Source organism: Hylobates moloch, unplaced genomic scaffold (genome assembly GCF_009828535.3).
Source record: "Hylobates moloch isolate HMO894 unplaced genomic scaffold, HMol_V3 SCAFFOLD_5, whole genome shotgun sequence".
Classification (NCBI taxonomy): Eukaryota; Metazoa; Chordata; class Mammalia; order Primates; family Hylobatidae; genus Hylobates; species Hylobates moloch.
Genome location: NW_026652280.1, coordinates 68649887 through 68673465, shown reverse-complemented (window position 1 = coordinate 68673465; position 23579 = coordinate 68649887). Strand labels below are relative to the sequence as shown.

At 43.8% G+C, this 23579-nt stretch overlaps 1 protein-coding gene across 1 annotated transcript in view; it reads right to left on the bottom strand.

Annotated features, from left to right (window-relative positions):
* Positions 1–23579, bottom strand: part of RAB31 (RAB31, member RAS oncogene family) — a 163316-nt gene that overhangs the window by 4227 nt on the left and 135510 nt on the right. Inside the window, exon 6 of the mRNA XM_032152818.2 lies at positions 12525–12634. Coding sequence (XP_032008709.1) covers positions 12525–12634 — 110 coding nt within the window. The remainder of the gene's footprint in view (positions 1–12524; positions 12635–23579) is intronic.

Genomic DNA, 23579 nt, shown 5'->3' with positions numbered 1-23579 from the left:
TAACCTTAGTAGCTCCCAGTTTTCAAAGATTTTCACAAACACCATCCTCACCTCGCCCTGTGAATTTGATGTAATGGTCGTTATTATCATCACCATTTCACTGTAACTTGAGAACTTGAGCACTTTGCTGAAGGTCCCATCAATAACAGGCAGTAGTACAGCTGGTGCTTTGATTATAATCTACACCTTGATTTCCTGATGGGTCCCAAGGCCTGTGCTCTTCCCACTGAACCACATTAGCTCTCTTTGCTACTTTTCTATCCCCCTTGAAAAAGGCATGAAACACTAGCTCTAAAATGAGGATTTTGTTTTATTCTTGAGACAGGGTCTCACTCTGTCACCCAGGCTGAAGTGCAGTAGCTTGATCATGGCTTACTGCAACCTCGAACTACAGGGCTAAAGGGATCCTCCCACCTCAACCTTCTGAGTAGCTGGGACTATAGGTGTGCGCCACCATGCCCTGATAAATTTTTTTTTTTTGGTAGAGATAGGGTCTTGCTATGTTGCCCAGGCTGGTCTCAAACTCCTGGCCTCAAGTGATCCTCTCACTTTGGTCTCCTAAAGTGCTGAGATCACAGGTATGAGCCACCAGGCCTAGGCTAAAATGAATATCTCTATCTATCTATCTATCTGTCTATCTATCTATCTATCATCTATCTATCTATCTATCATCTATCTATCTATCATCTATCTATATTTTTTTAATTGGCTAGTTAGTGTATTCATTTGCTAAGGAACCAGTAATTAGAAGTGGAAGGGAAATTGGTTCTAAAGACAAAGTCTTTTTTTTTTTTTTTGGTTGTGGTATTGATTTATTGTTCCCCAGTACATCTTAAAAATCACACATGGGCATTTGCTTAGAGAACAGTACAGTCTAAGAAAACCAGTAAGAGGAGAATCTGAACACACACTGAAAGCACGGAATACTGACTATGTGTTGGGCCCTGACAAAGTCTTTTAATGCAAGTGGATGTTACCTAATGACCATATAGAGCGCCAAAACACCCCAGCAGAGGTGCATTTCCACAAGGGACAAAAAGAGTTGATTTCAAAGGTAATAATGCATTGTGTAGATCAGATGGTATAGATAGTCACCAAAGCTTAAGCATGAAGATTAAGGTCACCAGCATTTAACTCCAAACTCAAAAGTAATAGTGGAGATCTTCATTTGACAATGAAGCAAATGAAAAGTTTGCAACAATTTCCGCAGCTGTGGCTTTTGCCATTTTGTGTAGCCAACAGAGATCTACAGAGCTTTTGCAGGCCATCCCCAAAACACTTCAGTCCTAATCCAGGAGCAAAGGAGACCGTAAGTATGAATTTTCCTTTTCTGGACATGCTATTCTTTTAAATTTATCATAATTAAAAGGGAGTAAACAAAATGCCTCTTCTACTTGGTCAACCTTAAGTGATAAATAGAGAAGGAAGTCTCCAATGACTACCAGTACTCTTTAAAGATCTAGCCAAGTCAGATCTTGCCAATAAAGAGTTACTTACTCCTGAAGAGAAAGGGGTGACAGTGGCGAGTTACATCATTATTGAAGTTAGTAATATTTCAGGAGCCTCCTGAGTGTGTTACACAGTGCAATCAGGACTTTTGCTTTTGCACCTGAAATATTTTTGGACAGTACTATAATTCTCATGGGTACAGTTGTTGCCCTAGTTAGCCAAGAGCTCTTTACTTATCAGTAAAAGGAGTTGACATTTTAGCATTTTTTACTGTATCAAAATCAACATCCTATGTCAACATCAACTTTGTGGTGTCCTTACGCTAACTCTAATGTTAGCAAAACAGCATTAGATTTTTAGCCCTCCATGACTTTACTTCCCCCATGTCTTGTTTTCATAAGTTTTTTGCTTTGGAAAGTATACAAGTTAAAGAAAAAGTTTATATGTAAGACAGTTATTAAAGTGACAAAAGTATAGTGAAAATCTAGAAACAAAGAGCATACAGATAGCAAAGTAGGATGCCAGGAAGGTCTGTCCACACCTTTCCTCGCTTTCTGCCACCTCCTTCCTCTTTGCTGCTTCTCATTTCTCTCCCCAGTCAACAGTGAGCACTGATGCATAGAATGCAAACTGAGGAAGGCCCGGCTCTTTCTCAAGGATACTCCCCTCTCGCATGTTTTGAACTCTTAGTAGCACTCCTGAATCAGCTGTTGAACATGGCTTCTTAGGAGTGCCAGGTTCTTTTATCTTCAGAATATTCAAAATTTCACTTATTAGACTAAAATATTTCTCAGACTTCATTTTTCTCCTTCGGTAGAAAGAGTTTTGAGATGTGAGAGAGTCAGCATTCCAGTTCAATGAACTTGGACCAGTTATTTAAAACCTCCGAGCCTTCCTTTCTTCACCTGTAGAACGAATGTGGGAAAGGAACACACACAGCCTTCACTAAAAGGGGAGGAACCAATGATGATGGAGGGAGTCCCCAGCAGTCGAGGGCTTCATGGGTTTTGCATGGCGGGGAGAAATGCTGTGTGATTCATGGTCACGGACAATTCTCAGGGTTCAGTTAGTGGGCCGGGACCCACCCTGCTCATCTACAAAACTCTCAGCCTGGGATGAGTCACACACATGCCAACCTCAAACACAGGGAGAAGGAAATGCTTCCACGCAGAGACAGAGAAAAGCCAGATCATAACAATGAGGCCAGCACCTTTAAAAGGAGAAGGGAGCCTGCACCAGGAAACCAGAACGCGAAACCAGAAAGCAAACCCCGAACGCAAACCCCGATCTTAGGGCCTAGGGTATTCAGAACTTACCGGAAGGTTCAAGGCACTTACACAAAGACATGGTTTTGGAAAATGGCCATGGCATTCTGTACCAAGGTGATCACCTTGGAACACTGTTGAATCAGTATTATTTACACAGGCATAGAGCAGGACAAAAATATATAAACAAACATCTGAAAAGGCTCTGAGCCTCATCTGTAGGTTTCCACTCTTACAAAATGTGCTCTAAGTAGTCAGCCTCCAGAACAAGTTGTCCTTGAGCATAAATTTGAGGCCAGAGTGTTTATTTTAATAGGGTTTGGATTTTGTAAGATGCTGTCTAGGAGAAGTTTAAAAGACTTTTTTTTTTTTGAAGTTCAGTTTTCCTGAAAGTTGACAGTCTAGAGGAAAAGCAGGTTTTAGAAATGATTCCACAGGAACACAGTATGTGAAAACAAATTCCTAGCCTGTAAGTTTTATCCTGGCTCTGAACTGGGCTGTCATACATTTACACGCAACAAAAATAAAACAGCAAGCTTAGCTGGGGCTGTTCCCTTTCCCCGTGGACCAGCCATTTCCTGCGTGAGCGCTGACTCTCCTGCTAACAATTCCGCTGTATGTGATTCTTCTCTCCTTTCATTCCAGTTCCAGTATTTACTTGGCTTGGTTATCTTTTGTTTGGTGTTAGCAATGCTGGCAGTTGCTGTGTAACATCCATTTCTTGATCTGATTTTCTGAATCATCCAGATGAGTAACTTGACCAAGTTTGCTAGGACTTGGCAGTATTCACTCTTGATAATGACCTCTAGCCTCCAGCCATGTAGAGAGGGGGTCTCTGGAACACAGCAATGACTCATGATCATGGAACATCACCCTAATAACGCAGAACTGGGGGACACACACATGCTACTTGAAGTTATTCCCTATCACTGTCCTCTTGCTGCCATAAAGAAGACAATATTAGGATTACTAGAAGGCTCTGAATATCAGGATAAAGAGGGACGTGCTACATGCTATAAAGGACCGGAATGGATTCTCAGATGGGAAGCTCATTGGGTCAGGAGGCCTGGAAAGCCCAGGTCAGGGGTTAGGTGAACCTTAAGTGTGCCATGGGGAAGCAGGAAGTACAGATGGAAAGGGAAACTGTGAAAGATGCTTAGCAGGAGGTGACAACTGCCTGGAGGCAGGAGAGTCGACACAGAGACCAAAAAACCTGAAGTTAAAGGTCTAGGGAGGTAAAGAGGTGGTGATGCACCTGCACGAGGGGAATCAGGGGAGGTCACAATTGCTCCAAAATGCCGAGGTGTCCAACACAGAGGGACTTAAGCTACTTTAAAATCATTAGGCTTCCCCCCTCGTTCTCAGCAAACTAACACAGAAACAGAAAACCAAACACCACGTGTTCTCACTCATAAGTGGGAGTTGAACAATGACAACACATGGACACAGGGAGGGGAACATCACACACCAGGACCTGTCGAGGGGTTGGGGGCGAGGGGAGCGAGAGCATTAGGACAAATACCTAATGCATGCAGGGCTTAAAACCTAGATGACAGGTTGATACGTGCAGCAAACCACTATGGCATATGTATACCTGTGTAACAAACTTGCATGTTCTGCACATGTATCCTGGAATTTAAAGTTAAAAAAAAAAAAAGAAAATAAAATAAAAAAAGAAAACCTTAAAAAAAACATTAGGCTTCCCTACCACTCAAAGGCGCCTTTCCCTTTCTTTTTTTAATTGATAAACTTTATTTATTTATTTTCTGAGCAGTTTTTGGTTTACGGAAAAAAATTCAGTGAAAAATAGAGAGATGGCATATACCTTCCTCTCCTCATCTTCAATTTCTCCCATTTTTAACATCTTGCTTTAGTGGAACATTTGTAACAACTGATGAACCAACATTTGCTAAAGACATCACTATTAAGGATAGTCTATAGTTCACAGGAGGGTTCACTTTTGGCACTGTATATTTTATGGGTTTTGATAAACGTATAATAACATGTATCCTCCTTTATAGTATCAGACAGAACAGCTTCACTGCCCTAAAAATCCTGTGACACACCAACTCATCCCTCCCCCAACAACCCACAGCAACCACTGATCTTTTCACTGATTTCACAATTTTGTCTCCTCCAGAGTGTCATGTAGTTGGAGTCACACAGTGTGTAGTCTTTTCAGATTGGCTCCTTTCACTCAGCAATATGCATTTAAGGTTCTTCCACATTTTTTATGGTTTGATAGCTCATTTTCTTCTTATCCCTTATAATATTCCATTATATGAATGTATCCCTTTAATTTTTTTATTTTAACATTTAGAAATTATAAGACAGAAAAAGCACAAATCAAAAGGGAAAAAATCTGACAAACCACATTTCATCAATAATTAAAAACCTCTTTTCTCCAAACAACACTGTCAAGAAAATGAAGACAAGCCACAGCCTGGGAGAAAATAATTGAAAAACAAATATCTAATAAAAAATATGTATCCAAAATATATAAGTAATCTTTAGAACTCAACAGTAAGAAGACAAACGACCCATTACAAAATGGGTAGAATTTGAAAAGGCTCTTCACCAAGTTATACAAATTGAAAACAAGCTCATGAAAAGACACTCAACATTACTAGTCATTAGGAAAATGCAAACAAAAATCACAATGAGATACCACTATACTTCCTTTCGAATGGTTAATATTTTACAAACTGACAGTACCAAGTGTTGACAAGGACTTGGAGCAACTGGAACTCCCACACATTGGTGGTGGTAACATACTGTAGTAAAACCACTTGGAAGACAGTTTGGCATTCTAATCTTAGAAAGTTAAAAACACACCTACCAGACAAGCCAGCCATTCCATTCCTTAGTATTTACACACACAAAGACTTGTACATGAATACTCATAGCACCCTTACTGGTTATCACCCAAAACTGAAAACAATCCAAATGTTAGGTGAATAGATTAACAAATTGTGGTTTATGCATGGAATGGAATACTATTCAGGAAAAAAAAGGAACTCAGCAAAATCCATATTGTCTTAAACTCTGCAGGAAAACTGTTCTAATTTCTTTGATAAACAAATTGCATAAGGGGAAAAAAAGAAAGATGGAATGGAAAGCTATTGCTTAAGAGAGGCCTAAAAGACACACCAACTAATCCCGGCATGTGGAGATTATTTCCATTCTGATGTAAACAAACGGTAACATGCAAACAAAGAAACCATTTATGACAACTATGAACTTTTTGGAAATTTGACCACAGACCATTTATTTGATGATAGTAATTTATATGATAACAGCATTCTGGTTATCAATATGATAACATAGTTGTCATTGTTTAAAAAAATTACGGACAAAATATTTACAGATTAAATTAGATGTCTGAGATTCTCTTCAAAATAATACAGGTGGTGAGCACAGGATGGGATAGAGATGACACAAGCTTGGTTTTGAGTATACAATGGTTCACTATATTATTCAGTGTACTTGTGTATATGTTTGAAATTTTACATAATAAAGTATTTTTTAAGTTCCCTGGAATCTGACCATCATGAAACAACCACTGTTAACATTTTGATATGTATCCTTCCAAGAAGAATATATTCTTGGAATAATATTTATCATTATATATATTGAAATATATTATGAAGTATATGGAATATGATATTGAAATATATTATGAAATATATGAAATACTGAAATAGATTATGAAATATTATGAAATATGAAATATATTATGAAATAAGGATATTATATGAACTGCTCTGTAACTTCCATTTCACACTCAATGATTGATCTTTTTATGTCAGTAAACAAAGATTTATGTCATCCTTTTGAATCACTTGTTTATATGGGTGTACTATGATTTCTTAAAAACTTGTTTCCTAACTTTTGGACAGTTCAGTAATTTTCTGTTTTCTGCTATCATGAATAATGTTACAATAAACCACGCTTCGCAATGAGACATGATATAGAGAAGCTAAGAGCATGTGCCCCGGAGCCTGTCTGCCTCTCACTTATTAGCTGTGTGCCCTGGGGAAAGTTACAAGCCTCTCCAGGCCTCAATTTCCTCATCTGTAAAATAGGGATGATAACAGTGCCTACTTCACAGGATCAAGGGTGCATTAATGAGCTAAGTATATATTTCAGCAATTGCAACAAAAGCACAGAATCAGAGCTCCATACATATTAAAGCTTGTTATTATGTTTGCATACCTGAACAATTTCTTCTTTAGAATTGCTGGAATAAAAGACATGCCTTTTGAGACCCAACTTGCCCATATGCTGAAATGACATTATTTCACATTCACTAAATTAACTTTTTTGGGGGTAAGAAAGTGGACAAACTTTGTCTTTGTCCTTTCCTTGTTCCTTAACTGCTAAACTTACCTTCACTTGATGGCTTGCTGTACTATTATAAAATCTGCAAACCTTTTGCTTTGCTTTAAAATTTCTTTAACCTGCTATTAACCAAAGGTGCCTAGAGCACAACACTCTGTGAACAAATGTTTCCAGAACAAGACATGATCACTACCCACAAGTCTTAACTTCTTGTCTTTCATATTAACACCCTATTCCAATTTTCCAAGCCAATATGCTTGTACCTCTAAATATATTTACCTTATTTATTTACTTATTTTAGAGATAGGATCTCCTTCTGTTGCCCAGGCTGCAGGGTGGTGGCACAGTCATAGCTCACTGCAGCCTCAAACTCCTGGGCCCAAGTGATCCTCCTGCCTCAGTCTCCAGAGTAGCTGGGACTACAGGTGCACACCACCATGCCCATATATTCACCTTAATAAAACAAATGTTTCTCACCTTGCTCTCAAGCTAACAACAAATATAAAACCTAGTCTAATGTCTCTAATGTCTCCAAGTGTAATTTTCAGGAGAAAGTCCTGCTTTCTCTGCCACAGTCAACATTTAAATTAACTGGAGCAAAATGCATAGCTATTTTGCTGGGTTCCACCCCAATCCAGACATTTTTCTGCTGAGCCTGCAGCTCCACCTCTCTTTGCCCTCAGGAAAAGTTAAAATACCTTTAAGGAGATATTTGAGTTGAGTAATTAAAATCCACAAACCAGCTGGCCATGGTGGCACACACCTGTAATCCCAGCACTTTGAGAAGCCAAGGCGGGAGGACCACTTGAGCCCAGGAGTTCAAGACCAGCCTGGACAATACAGCGAGACCTCATCTCTAAAAATAAAAAAATAATAATAATCTACAAACCAAAACTTGGGTTCAACACAATCCAGAATCCTGTATGCTAGGCTCATAACCAAATCCAGCCCAGAGCACTTGTTCCTATGCCAATCCTCCTCATTCCGGGAAACAGAACCCGGGGATGACTCTTGGTAACGCTGTCTTCCTCATTCCCCATCTCCTTCCAGTGTTATTGGTTCTTCTTCCAGAAGATTTCTGAAATCCAGCTCCACTTCCTCCACCCTCGTCCAAGCCACTTCTCTCCTGGATTATTACAATCGCATGCCAATTGATTGAGACATGCGGAGACTTTCCTCCTTCTACATGTGATCTTTTTTTGTAAATGTAAATTGGACACTCTGCACTCCTGCTTTAAAAGCTTGAGGGGCTTCCAATTGTTTCAGAGTATCACCCTTACCCCCATGGCAAGGCCCTGCTGAGTCTCTAACCACAACTTCCCACGGCACTCCTTGCTCTTCCTTAAAAGCACCACGCCATTTCCTGCCTTGGGACTTGGCTCCTGCGGTTTGCTCTGCCTGATAGCTCTTTGCCCACTGGCCTTTTCTCGTTTTTCAGGTCCAGCTTAAAATCATTTCCTCGGGGAGGCCTTCCCCACCCAATCTAAAGCCACTCCCTCGCCCCATAGTAACCTCTCACAGTCCGCTCCTTCGCCGCGCAGCACTGATTACCAAGAGTCACCAGACACCAATCTGACTGTGCCCACAGCTGTCTCCCCCTCTCCACTGTCACTGTGCTTTGTCACCGTGCTGTCCCCAGGGTCTAGCATGGCACCTACCCATAAAAGAGTACAGTATATATTTGTGAATAAACGAATCAAGAGTAAGTAGGCTTGTCTAATTTGCTGTTCTTCAACCTTAAATTCCCAGAGAAAAGTGATTACATTTCACTTTATATCATGAGATGAGGACAGAGATCCAAATTCAAAGCCCCGAATTTAGCACCATTCCATTTATTGGTCTCAGCTTTATGGGTAATACAAAAGACAAGCTCCCAAAGAACTTGCAATCTCCCTAGAAGAACAGACACATACCTAAACGCTTGGAGAATCATTTAAAGATAGAATATGTTTAAGTGTCAAAATGGCAGAACAAACCAAAAGTAACCTCAAGTTTTTACTTTTCTTCCATGGGTGTAAGAACCCAAGGAAAAAAAATAAACAAACCCTGAGTAGAAATGCATGGAAGAGAATTAGCCACATGCAGGCAGATAAAGTAGGTCTAAAAATGTGATTTAGAAAAGGGTGCCTAGAGGAATACCAATCAGATGACAATATATTATATGAGGAGGACAAACTGCACAGACCACCCCAAACAGAGCAGCACCTAAATTCTTTACAGGGTAGCTTCAGTCTTTAAAAAGATAACGTATTTTTGCAAGCAGTCTCCAGTTAGACACTGTATTTGCCAATGTTCAGAAAACACAGTTGTCCCATTTCTGGTTTATGAACACTATGGGACTGTAAAAGAGAAACATTCATCTCTTCAACCGAGTCAATGTGAATTAATTTTGTTTAAGCACACCTTTTTAAAGGGCTTTTATTTTCACAGCTCCTTAACTTTTTATTGCATCTTTTCTCCAGGCATAGTCAACTGTGGAACATTGCTTTGGGGAGCCTAAGTGTCAGCAATATGTAGTTCTGTTTTAAGCTCAGGAAGGAGCACATGTAATATAAGTAGGAATACGGAAAAGAAAAATACATGAAAAGTCTGCTGCAATATATTTAGGTGTACTTGGAATTGTGTTTTAAATTAACCTGCAATTAGGCTACGGAACCCCATTCTGAAGATATTCACCTGAAGGAGAAAAGAGGCAAAAGATAGGCACCAGTGCTTACACACGCAGATAGACAGGCAGACAGATGGACAGATGGACAGACAGATGGATGGATAGACAGACAGATGAATAGACAGACAGATGCACAGATGGATAGATAGATAGACAGACAGATGGATAGACAGACAGATGGACAGCTAGAGAGATGGATATACACACAGATGGACAGAAGGACAGACAGAGACAGACAGGCAGATGGACAGATAGACAAATGGACAGATGGACAGACGGATGGATGGAAAGATGGATAGACAGACAGATGGATAGCCAGACAGATGGACAGACTGAGGTTTTGCCATGGCTGTGTATTTACAAGCTTTCTTTGTCAAGGCAGTTACAACCAAAGTATAATAAAACAGAAACAAACAATTGTTTATGTGACATGAAAGATGAGGTGATATGGGTATTTGATGGCTTATATAGGAATTAATTACTTTGAAACCATAATTACCCATGTTTAAGCAAAGCACTTGTTTTTTCATTAAGTAGACCACCGGGATCTGAGGAATTAATCTGTTCAAAGTCCCTGTCACACACAGGAAGGGATTTATACTGGATAAATGTCTTTTAAGTTATTACTACAAGCCATGGGTGGTGGCTCACACCTGTAATCTTGGCACTTTGGGAGGCCGATGGGGGAAGATTGCTCGAGCTCAGGAGATTGAGACCAGCCTAGGCAACATGGCAAGACCTTGATTCTACTAAAAATCCAAAAATTTAGCTGGGTGTGGTGGTGCACACCTGTAGTCCCAGCTACCCAGGTGGCTGAGGTGGGAGGATTGCTTGAGCCCAGGAGGTGGAGGCTGCAGTGAGCTATGATTGCACCACTGCACTCCAGCCTGAGCAACAAAGACTGTCTCAGAAAAAAAAAGAAAAAAAGATACTAGTACAGTCCTTCCTACTCAGGCTTCTTCTCTTTCGGGTCCTTATTTGATATTTTTAAATTTTAATAATGACTTCCATAAACTTCAGAAAGCCTCCCAGCTGGTGCAGAGGCCTCAAGCTGAAGTTCAGGTCATACAAGGCACCAGGCTCCCCTGGCTGACCACTGCTATTTGTGCTGGGGGTCTTCCAAGGCCAGGGAACTAAGGAGGAGGAGGGGGCTCTGCGGAATGTGCGGGGCTGTAAGGACGGAAGGTGCTAAGGCAATCGTCCTCAGGAGCTATCTAGCTTCATTCATTAAAACCACCTGTAAAAACAAAATGTTTCATAGCTGAACAGAGCAGAAGAGCCTAATGCCACCAGAAGAGAATGAGTTTAATCTGAGGAAATGTGAGGCTAATGTAATGAGTTCGAGCTCAAACTTAGATGTCACCCAGAGTGACACAACTCCAGAGAGCATCTGCACTCACTGACCATGATGGAGAAGGGAGAGGAATGTGGGGACATGGGGTTTCCCACATGAAATTCCAGCCCCAGCCTGCTAGAGTTCAGCCATTCAGGGCAAGGAGCCTGAAACCATTCTGTTGAGAGTAAGAAATCAAAGGACGAAAGAAAGGGAAAGTGGAAAGAAGGGAAGGGGGTGAGGACCCCGGTGAAGGAAAGGGTCAGCGGCTGGGGAGGGGAGGCTCCAAGCCATTCTTTTGCATATTTCTTTTGCATATCTCTGCATAGTGTAGGTAAGGCAGGTCAGAATTCCCCATCTCCAGTGAATTCTCCATCAAGCCAACATAAACAAAAGATTCCCTCCTGTGGGTTCTTGGAGTTTAAAGTAATGCACTCAAACCAGTTAAACAGAAATCAAAACTGTTCTGGGAAGCCACGGTCAGAGAGCTCTGCCAAAAACGATCTCAGGCAGGAAAGAGATCAAACCATCAGTTTCCCTTCTGGAGTTGTCTGGAGCTAAGATATTTGAGGACAATTACTGTTTTGGGGTTCAACTCTTCCTAAGGTGGATATTCCAGGAACTTCAAGGCCAGCATTTCATCAAACACCTGTACTTCTCCCAACGTCCCTGATAATGCTCCGGTCGAACTTTCCTGAGGGTGTCTCAGAGCAGTTTTCCCAGACGGCTGTCAGCAGGGACTTCTCTGGTAGAATCCAGAACAGAATGACACAACCAGAGAACTTATGAAGGTTAAATCTGTTGAGCTGGAAGCCTCACAGCTGCAGATAGATGTGTTGGCAGGACCATTAGCTGGGAACCAGCTCTGGTTGATAAGGTTATTCCCGGGGAGCCGGCATACAGTGAGCATAACAGGACCCAGCACTGGGACCAGGAAGGAGGCTATCACCCTCCCTAATTAGCTCACCAGACACAAGGGGTACCTGTACATGCCAACCCTGTATCCAATTCCCAATTTCAGGTCACACAGGATGGAGACATTACTTTTTGTAGGAGATTATCGGGCAAAAAAAGTTACTGGAAGGTTCCCTCAGTTTACCTAGAGTCATACCATCTAACGGGTGACCTTGAGTTCTATATCTTGTCTATTTTATCTCTACTCTTAACATAAAATGCTACAGAATGCATAATTTTTAATTAAAATAAACTTTATTTTTGCAACAGGATTACTTCATTTTAATTTACAGAACTCAGAGTGAAAAGGTTCCAGAACAGAATCATGGAAATCTAGAATCGAGAGAATAATAGAAGTGGGTATTAACAACTGCATAGCTGTAGATTTTGTATCCATGGCATCCGATAAATTCACACAGATGAAAAGTTCACTTCAGAGTTCTAAAATGTTATCCTTGACTCCCAGAAGCATAAAAATGCAAGTTGGGCTGAAAACCCAATTTCAGGTACTTACTGATTCCTTGAAAGAGCTCTTCGATATTAATAGCATTTTTTGCACTTGTCTCAACCACGATGGCACCTATGGATTCAGCATATTCCTTAGCATCCTTCAGGGGAACCTCCCTGGAAAAGAGGTCAAATATAGACAGGAAATGAATGCTTGTTTGTAAAATACAAATCACCCAAAAGACCAAACAGCTTGTGCGGCAACAGCTCCTTTATCTTCTTGTAGAATAATAATTCAATCACTCAGCAAGGATGGACACCTAGTATGAGTGAGACTTCTTAAAATTTAAAACCCAGTCTCTGGCATCCATGAAGAGAAGATATGCATATATAAAATAGTGTTCCTGCTCCCACAGAAGAATTCCAGAATAGCAGGGAAAACCATGATGAATATGTCAGTACACATTTCAGCTTTCAGAGCTACAGCTGATTTCAACTTTTTCCCCCATTACATGACTCAATATTAAGAAACACCAAACCACTGTTAGTATGTTTGTGCACACATGCTTTTGTGAAACTTTTTACATATTATCTTGCACAAATCAGAGAAAATATGCAATGTGCTGTGACAGTTTGGAAATGAGCGTGGTTATACCGACCATGGCTACAATACAGGATGGCATATCTGGACTTTCATCTGCAAAAGGAGTTCTCACAAAGGTTGTAGGGCATGAACTCTATTTAAATGAACAATTAAAAAAAATCTCCTTGGGAGGCTGAGGCAGGAGAATGGCATGAACCCGGGAAGCGGAGCTTGCAGTGAGCCGAGATGGCGCCACTGCACTCCAGCCTGGGCGACAGAGCAAGACTCCGTCTCAAAAACAAAACAAAACAAAACAAAACTCACCCTGAACGCACCCGATTTCATCTGATCTTGGAAGCTAGGCAGGGTCAGGCCTGGCTAGTACTTGGATGGGGTCTACAGCCATACCACCCTAAAAAAATCTATTGACCTCTTTTCAATGTGAAAATGCTGTGGTGGATCCAAAGACAAAAAAGATGCAGTTCCTATTCTCCAGCAGCTGCTGCATGCCAGTCCCTCTCCCAGGGGCCAGGGAAAACACAGGTTCTGCCTTCTGGCACCTGTGCTTTAGAGCACGGACGGACAGGGCTCATCCAGGGGCACTCTAATCCACAACACTGAGACAGAAAGTGCTTCAGGAGCAGAGGGGGAGAAAGTGATGTGTTCTGTTCAATGGACCCAGGAAGATGCGCAGAGGTGGTCACCTTAAGTGTGGCCATGAAGGCTAGGCAAACGCAGATCAGAATCTGGGATGGGACAGCCTGAGCAGAGGCCCAGAGACAGGAGAGTGCACACATTCCCGGAGATTATTAAAAGTTGATTCTGCACCCAGCACTGCTGGGGGTGTTATGGTGGATTTGCAAATGAATGACACGGGCCAGAAGGGAGAGAATGTCAGAGTGGTTGGAGCTGAGAGAGGGAGGCACACCATGTCTGTCTATACCCAGAGGCCAACGAAGAACAGGAAGTGACAGGGTCAGCTCCACAGTCTAGGAAAAAATGGTGCTTAGAATGGATGGAGGTGAGGAGAAGAATCTGGAAGCTCGTGTAATGCTGCAGGCAAGAGATAACACAATCCTCGACCAGAAGGATTGCTACTGGAAAAGAGAAGAAGGAGGACACAAAATCAAAACAGGGACAGAGAGTGATGGGACAGTGCCCACCTCCCCATCCCTTCCTCCACCTGCCTCAGAGCCTGTAAATGGCTTCAAGAGGTTTAAAGTTACCAAGGAAATTCTACTTTGGCATTCAAATTCCTATGGGACTCAAATCATATGCAGGGAGGACCCTTCAGTCCTAGCTGGAAAAGTGCCTAACTAGGGTCTACCATGTTAAAGGCGATGGCCCCAGCCTCTCAGCCAAAGGAAATATGTCCCTGGAGCCAAGTCAGTAGGTACCTGTGCTTCCAAACTGCAGGGAAAAGTACACCCCAACATTCACTCTCTTGTTTGTAACAGACAAGACCCAGGCCTGTCACAGGGATTATGCTTGAGTTTTTCTGGCAACAGAACTTTTATATTTGAAAGATTACAGAAAAGTGCTTTTCTCTGTGCAGTTTGGCATGATATCTTATTTTTTACTTCCTCCTGAAGTTTTTTTTTTTTTTTTGACAGTGTCTTGCTCTGTCGCCTAGGCTGGAGTGCAGTGGCATGATCTCAGCTCACTGCAACCTCCGCCTCCCGGGTTCAAGCAATTCTCGTGCCTCAGCCTCCTGAGTAGGTGGGATTACGGGTGCGCACCACCATGCCTGGCTAATTTTTGTATTTTTTGGTAGATGGGGTTTCGCCACATTGCCCAGTCGGGTCTTGAACTCTTGGCCTCAAGTAATCCACCTGCCTCAGCCTCCCACAGTTCTGGGATTACAGGCTTGCGCCACCGCGCCCAGCCTCTTCCTGAAGTCTTTATCAAAGCACAGATAAAGGGTGGGGCTCATCTCTGCCCACAATGGGGTGCAGGAGGAGATGTCACCTGCTACCCTTCTGGGGGTGGGGTGAGGAGCACCTGGCAAGCAAGGATGCCTCTGGGCCCGCAGGTGAGAGGAAATCACATTCACAGGTGAAGCACTTCCTTAGCCCCTCTAATCAGTCCAACTGCAGGACAAGGAGGAGCAGCACAGGTTCACCAGGCTTACAAGAGAACAGTTACCATGTACCACCGCCCAACATCTCCATCCTGAGGATGACCATGGCCAAGAGGCTAATTCCTTCACAGTCTACAACATAGATATGGAGATGGGAAGATAAGAAAAGCATACCCTCAGACTCCTTCCATGGCTAGAGGTGGGTCTCATTAAATCATAGGCCTGCCAAAGTGACATGCCTAATGAGAGGTGAGACAGGGCTTAACTCAAACCCATGACTCTGTCCACCTCACTCCCACGGGGCCGCAATGGCACAAGCACCCACCAGCACCACATGCCAGAGGCCGTTATTTCCATCTTGACAGACACATGTGGGGCTCAAAATGTTTCAAACTGTCATATGCACTGGAGTTGGGGTGAGGCGGGGCAGGAGTCTACTCCATCCTCCTAAAGAACAGGTGCTTACAGGAAGAATCTGGAGGGCCTGTGAAAGTCCCTCTAATGTGAACTAAGATTAGAAGGACCAACCATTCTTGAGTCTGCCAAAATATGTTCCCATTACTGTGGCATAATAAAAAACACAGATTCGGTCTTTGCCCTGGTTCCCGGCACAGTTCTCCCCAAACCCTCAGAGTTTCCTGTGTGATAGGAGTGTCTTCTGGTATTCTTGAACAGCCCCTTCAACCATGCCTGAGTTTGATAGGGTGTGGCCCTAGACCATCCTGTGGCCTCTTCAGGATGAGCCTGGTTGCTGGAGGAATCAATCACATGGTTAAAGGGTTGAACCTTTCAGCTCCAATCCCAGCCTCTGGGGCTGGAGATTTAATCAATCATGACTAAGTAATGAAGCCTCAATATGAACTATTGAACACAAGGCTTGAGAGGGTCCGGGCTGCTGAGCACACTGGTGTGCTGGGAGTGGTACCCCGGAGAGGCTGGAAGCTCTTTGTCCCACTCCCACCCCTCGCCCTCACTGTCTCTTCCATTTAGCTACTCCTGAGTTGTGTCCATAACAACAGAACTGTATGTCAAATTAATATTATAGGAGGCCTTTGTTTGGGACTAAGCTCCTGCATTAGGCCCCACGAGACCAGACTGAAAATAAAAGCAGTCACCCATGCTTAAGTTTCCCTTCACCAAATCCAGACTAAGTAGTTATCTGACCTTCTGAGAAGTCACAAGAGGTAACAGCCAATTTCTCAAATAGGCCAGCTGAAATCTTCAGTAGCCATGGAATGAAGTTCCCTTGGCTTTAATCCTTACATAAAATGTTAACTAATCTGATATTCCATTGTTCTGTTTCCCTGTCCCTCCCTCTGCCTGTCCCCCAAGAAAAGTATCTTTGAAACGCCTAGCAGCCTCCTGTTCCTTGTTCCTGCTTTCTTCAGCCCTTCTCTGTCTATAAAACCAATCCCCTCTGCTCGGCCCATGGGAACACTTATTCTATTTTATGGAATGATTCGTTGCCAATTCTAGAATCATGAATAAAGCCAATTGAGATTTTTTTTTTTTTTGAGACAGAGTCTTGCTCTGTTGCCCAGGCTGGAGTGCAGTGGCGCGATCTCAACTCACTGCAAGCTCTGCCTCCTGGGTTCACGCCATTCTCCTGCCTCAGCCTCCCAAGTAGCTGGGACTACAGGCACCCGCCACCACCCTCGGCTAATTTTTTTGTATTTCTGGCAGAGACGGGGTTTCACTGTGTTAGCCAGGATGGTCTTGATCTCCTGACCTCGTGATCCGCCTGCCTCGGCCTCCCAAAGTGCTGGGATTACAGGCGTGAGCCACTGCGCCTGGCCCAATTGAGATCTTTAAACTAAATTTGGGCCATGCACAGTGGCTCATGCCTGTAATCCCAGCACTTCGGGAGGTCAAGGCAGGAGCATCACTCCAGACCAGGAGTTCATGACCAGCCTCAGAAGCATAGCAACGCCCCATCTCTACAAAAAATAGGAAAAATTAGCCAGGTGTGATGGTGTGTGCTTGTGGACTCAGATACTCAGAAGCTACTGAGATGGGAAGATCGCTTGAGCCTAGTGAGTTTGGGGCTGCAGTGAGCTATGATCGTACCACTGCACTGTAGCTTGGGTGACAGAGCGAGATACTGTCTCTAAAGAATATTTAAAAATAAATTTATTGTAATTCCTTCCTTTGACAGTAATCATAATTCCTTCCTTTAACAGTACAGTGCTTTCCTGAGTTCTGTGAGTCCATTCTAGTGAATTACTGAATTTGAGGGGAGGTCATAGGAGACTCCAAATTTGTAATCTGTTGGGCAGAAATCCAGATAACTTGGGGATACTGGAAACTTGCAGCTCTAGTCTGAAATGGGAGGCAGTCTTGCAGTATCGAGCTCTTAACTCGCAGGGTCTACACTAACTCCAGGTAGTCAGTGTCTGAATTGAACTGAATAGTAGGACATCCAGTTAGCGTCAGATAAATTGCTGTCGGAACAAATGGTGTGACTACAATTTGTTGAGGAGAGTTTTGCGAAGGTGAGAATTCACTTCCCAGAATGTCTTGCAAACACGTAAAACCAGGAACATTTGAGAACTCCAGCTGCACTTCAGGAGAGGCCACTGCACAGACCCATGAGGCAGAAAGGCTGCCACCACAGCCTTGCATTTGTGAAGTCCATTTGCCATGAGCAGCAGTTAGCTAGCTCAAGGGGGAGATGTGTCCAGACATGGAAGAGAAAGGGTGGAGTCTGTGGCCCCCGAGCCTGTAACCACACAGCATGAACGGCAGGTCCCTAAGATGCCTCCCATAATCCTGTCATTACGATTATGGGAGGGTACGGCATCCAGTTACTTTTATTGTTTTTTTCAACAAGTGTATAGTGTTTACTATATGCTGGGCATTGTGCTAGGCGTTGAAACAGGTAAACTGAAGCGAGTTCTCCCAAGCCAAGGTATAAACATGCAGAGAGTCAGTTTTGACGGTAAAGACTATTTTTAGACTTTCTAGACCAACCTATACGCAGAAATCACTGAGAATTACTGCGACTGCGGGAAGTGTGGATGCAGATCCCCTCAGGCCAGCCCCGTCCCCCGGCTGCTCCTTCACAGACGTTCCCGGAGCTGATCATAGTCTGCGTGGCCCATCAATGTCAGCATTACTGCGGGTTTCCTCCCTGACTATCTGAAGCCCACCCCCATCCCAAAGCAGCAGTGGCGGCCAGCTCCAGGCAGGCTGAGTGGTCAGGATGGAGGGTGGAATTCAGAACCCAGCTGGAGTCCCTCCTGAGCCACTGCGGGATGAGGTGGGCGGGAGAAGTGGGAAAGCTGGAGACCGCAGGAACGGCTGCGGGACCACAAAAGAGACCAATCAGGCTCAGGTGATGGGGATGAAAGCACTGAGTCAGGATGAAGGATGGGTGACTGCCTCCCATGGTGGACACTGTCCTGCAGAGCATCTTAGGGACTGCCGTTCATGCTGTGTGGTTACAGGCTCGGGGGCCACAGACTCCACCCTTTCTCTTCCATGTCTGGACACATATCCCCCTTGAGCTAGCTAACTGCTGCTCATGGCAAATGGACTTCACAAATGCAACTTGTCAAAGCCCGACCAACCACCTCTCACCCACAAATCTGCCACTCTTCTCGCAAACCTGATGCTTCCCAAGCCAGAAAAGACCGAGTTCCCACACACAGCTTCCCCTCTAGAACCCCTCAATGCTCTGTGATAAAGCCTGCTTATCCTCCCTCCAGCCTCACTGCCAACCCGCTGCCTCTGCTGCAGTCACCCCCTCTTGGCTTCTCACAGGGACTCCCACAGTTGCCTTTCCTGGTCCTCTAGCCTCCTGCAATCCATGTGCCCATGGTGGGGACTCTTCAAACTGCGAATCTACCAAGTATTCCTATGAATAAGATTCTCCAACATCTTCTGATTGCTGGAGAATCAAACCAACGCCTTAGCAGGACGGGGCTTCATGCCTTACTCTTCCCCTGTTCACCCCCGAAGCCACAGCTATTTTAAATCAGCTGCTGGTGGTGGAACTTTGGGTTCTTGCACCCACTTCTCCCTGTTCAGGTGGCAACATCTCACACGGCCTCCTAGAGAGCTCAGTCTGGCAACCCCTCCACCAGGCTAGATGTTCTTCCCCTCTTCCTGTCATACTCCTATCGTCATACCATCTCCTTGTGAAGCTGTCTCTCTGTTCAAACAGGCCGTGGATGTCTTCGGACCAGGACCATGGCTTTTGTTTTCATGTCCAGGGATCCTCACATTACCTGGGTCTCGGGAGGCAATCAGTAAGCATCTGCTGAATGACTAGATGACAAAAATCACCCCAAGCCGCCTTCAGCAGAAAGGAGGAGTGGGTAGTGGAGGGACCTATGGACTTAGTGGGAAGTGTGGTGAGTGCTGAGACAGTCAACTGGAAAAGATCCGGGACTAGAGGCTCACCCAGCCTTCCAAGCGGGCTGGGAAGGAGGCTTCGAGGGTGAAAACAACATGAAAGGGAGTCTCCTCCAAGTCCCAGGCTCTGATGTTAACCAGCCTGTATTCCAGCGAGGTCCAGGCAGTGGCCTGTCGTGTCTCTTGGACACAGGAAGAGCCCTGAGCTGGTCCCTGGCACTCAGAGGCTTCTCAGCAGGGGAGGGGATCAAGAAATAACATTCTTGTGGCCTCCAGCATTTCCACCAGGCCTGTGCTACCCAATAGGGGTGCTTGTTTTGTTGTTTGTGGAAGTCACCTGGCAACAAGGCAGCTGCCTCGATCTAATTTCAGGGCTGGTTAAATTCTTTGTGGTCTTCCTTCACTGATGGCTGGGGGAAAGGAAGACAGGTACACCAGAAGGAATCCTGAAGCCCTGCCTGTGAGGGAAGGGAATCAAATCCATAGGCTAAGGGTAGAAGAATGCTTTTCCCTATGGAAGTTTACTGGGAAGGTTCCTTTGGAGAGAAATGAGCTCCACCTCCACTCCCATCTGCCTGAGTACACTCAGGCGTCCTGGCCATGGGTTTTGGCTCAGAGTCGTTTCCAGGTGGCCCAGATGAGCACCTCACATGAGAGGGTAAATACCGGCAGGCAGCCCAAGTGCACTGCTCACAGAAAGAAAGCGATCGTCTCCACCAGTAAATACCCTTCAGTGCTCACCTCCCTCAGGTCTATGTCGTCCATGCATTCCACCAGGCTGGGTGGACATTTTACAGCAATGTTCAGTGTTTACATAAGGGAAAAGGAGGTTGATATTATAAAGTGCTCAGAATAATGCCGGGCACACCATAAGTGTTATATCAATGTTTCTTAAATGAATCTTTGCAAAGCCGTCTCAGCGAGGATGACAGCATGGCACTATCTTCTTACAGAATGCCAAAAAGATGGAGGAAATTATGCGAGTAGAAGAAACAAGTAAAGGCCCTTCGTAGTGTTATCCGACTCAACCCCTCCCTTCATTTTATGCCCAGGAGAGCTTCCGGTCCAATTATCAACATTCCATAGAAGCATGAGGGGAGCACAGGCCAGATCAGCCAACTTGACCAGTATATTAATGATCATAAGTCACCCCAAGTGTAGAACTGCATCATACTTTGAAGTCCTTTCTCAATGAAAAAAATCTGACATTAATTCTGAGAAACTTTTACTCAAGGATGGTGAATAACTTTTTAGAAGCCATGAGTGTTTCTTGTTCCATGACATTCTTGTACCATGACATTCTTGTACATGTTCTCTGCCCAGGTTGGTTTTGGATTATTTGAGGGTTTTTTCCTCTTATTTATTTGTGATTGTTCTTTGCATATTACGGAACCTAGCCCCTTGTAATACATTTTCTGAATGTTTTTCAACCTGCTATTTGTATTTGATTCTTGTTTATGGCATTTATGCCACTCAGAAGTTTTCATATAGTCAGGCTTATTCATCATTTTCAGCCATGGCTTCTGAGTTTTGTATCATGATTAAATAATTCATTACATTTTGAAGATTATTTTAAAAATTATTGGTCTTCTGTAAGTCTCATGATTTCATTGTTTTACATTTAAATCCTTGTTCCATTTTGAATTTATCTTCTCTTATTTTTCCTTCTCTTATTTATTCCAGCACTATTTACTGAATTACCTCTTTTTTGCACAGATTTCAAATATCTTTATATACACTAAATCTCCCTATGTATTTCACACTGTTCCTCACACTGACTCTCCCCACGTTTTCCCCCGTTCCTCACATACTGACTCTCCCCGTGTGTCTCACCCCGTTCCTCACACTGACTCTCCGTTCCTCACACCGACTCTCCCCGTGTGTCTCACCCCGTTCCTCACACTGACTCTCCCCGTGTCTCACCCCGTTCTTCACACTGACTCTCCCCATGTTTCACCCCGTTCCTCACACTGACTCTCCCCGTGTCTCACCCCATTCCTCACACACTGACTCTACCCGTGTTTCACCCCATTCCACACACACAGACTCTCCCCTTTGTGTTTCACCCCGTTCCTCACACACTGACTCTTCTCGTCTATTTCACCCCATTCCTATGCTGACTCTCCTCATGTGTTTCACTCCGTTCCTCACATGCTGACTCTCCCCGTGTTTCACCTTGTTCCTCACAAGCTGACTCTGTGTTTTACCCCATTCCTCACACACTGACTCTCCCCGTGTGCTTCATCCCATTCCTCACACACTGACTCTCCCCGTGTGCTTCACCCCATTCCTCACGCTGACTCTCCCCGTCTATTTCACCCCATTCCTCACGCTGACTCTCCCCGTGTGCTTCACCCTGTTCCTCACACTGACTCTACCCATGTGCTTCACCCTGTTCCTCACACACTGACTCTCCCCATGTTTCATCCTGTTCCTCACACACAGACTCTCCCCTTGTGTTTCACCCCGTTCCTCACACACTGACTGTCCCCGTGTGTTCCACTCCATTCTTCATATACTAAATCTCCCCAGACCTACAGAATCAGAATGTCTACTGGGCAAGCCCCAGAAATCTACACTGTAGCAAGCTTCCCAACAGCTCTCAAGCCTGCTAAAGATGGAGAATAATTCTTGTAGGGGGTACTATAAAAAGTCAAGTCTGATATTTTTTCACTCTATCCAATTCATAATCTGACACTATGAAGCCAGTAGTTTGGAAATCTGTATCAAGATGACTATACCTAGGGCACAATAAAATATGCACTGCTCAGGCACCATTTTACAGTTAAAAAGAAAAAGAAAAAGAAGAGTGGACTCATTAGCGCTTCCTAAAACAAATTCTCTGGTGGTTCATACATGTTCTAGCATGCATATTATAGTTCTAAGATACTGTAACAGAAAAAACTAAGTATATTATATTCTTCCAGACTCCTGGAATGTAACATTTAACATCTCATTAAATTTTTTTTTGCAGTATATTTTTACTCTCTCCCCGAGCCACAGCCCCCTTCCAAGGTCAAGCATAAAAGACCAACTAAGCCGGCCACGAGCAGCACAGCAGCAGTGAGCAGGAGACGGCTGTTAACTGTGTGGTGGAATTATTTTCTGTCAAAACCATCCCACATGTTTAAGGTATTGCAGCCAAAAGCAAGGGAAATCATTCACAACATTTCATCAAAATCAAGCAGAGGAGGGCTGCAGGGCTGTGTGTGCTCTGACGCATTCTCACAGTAGGCCCCGTTTCGGCAAGCACCCACTGAAATGAATAATCAGAGTTTGTTATGCTCCCCCTAGCTCATATTTTCTCTAAATACCCAAGATGTCTATGTAACACACAGATGAGGCAACCATTTGAACAATAATTAAAGCAGCAAAATCTCTCTTTAAAATGCTAGTTCTTACAGACACTTGGATTTTTACCTGTGAGATGGAAAAAAACGAAAATAAACTTCTTTGAAAAAAACAAAGAATAGCCACTCCCTTCACAGCAAATATCTAATGAGACAATAACACATTGCAATGATCTAAGCACTTACAGCTAAAGCATTTGACAACCGTGTACCTGGGAAGAATTTCTGCTCCCAAGGGGCCTCACCTACTTAATAGCACATGTCCTTAACTGCTATTCACCTGGGGCTAAATTCCTGGTGTCAAGTTCAAACGAGCAGTGTCAGGTTCACACCACAGATTTAAATGGGTTGTTTCTCATGGAAAACATATCAGAATTTGGAATCCAACAGGGACTGGGCAGAAAACAGGTTCTCTAGGGGACTTGGCCATTCCTTTGCCTCTTAATCCCCTTCTCCTGACAGAAATTCAGCTTAGTCCTGAAGAGGCCAGAGAAAGAACCACTGGAAAGAGCTGTCGGCTCCAAATCCTCTGAGCGGGATCACATCAGCTGCCGTTTTCTCTCGGGGCAGTTTGGGAGTTCCTGTTTGTACTGTGGGTCCTGTTTGTACTTCTTAGCAGATGCAAGATACCATGACAGTCAAGAACACAGGCTCTGGGATAGACCACTTAGATCAGAAGCTGGACCCTACACCATCTTAGCTACAGGACCTAGGATCAACTCCTTGACCCACCTGTGTCTCGGTTTCCTTATT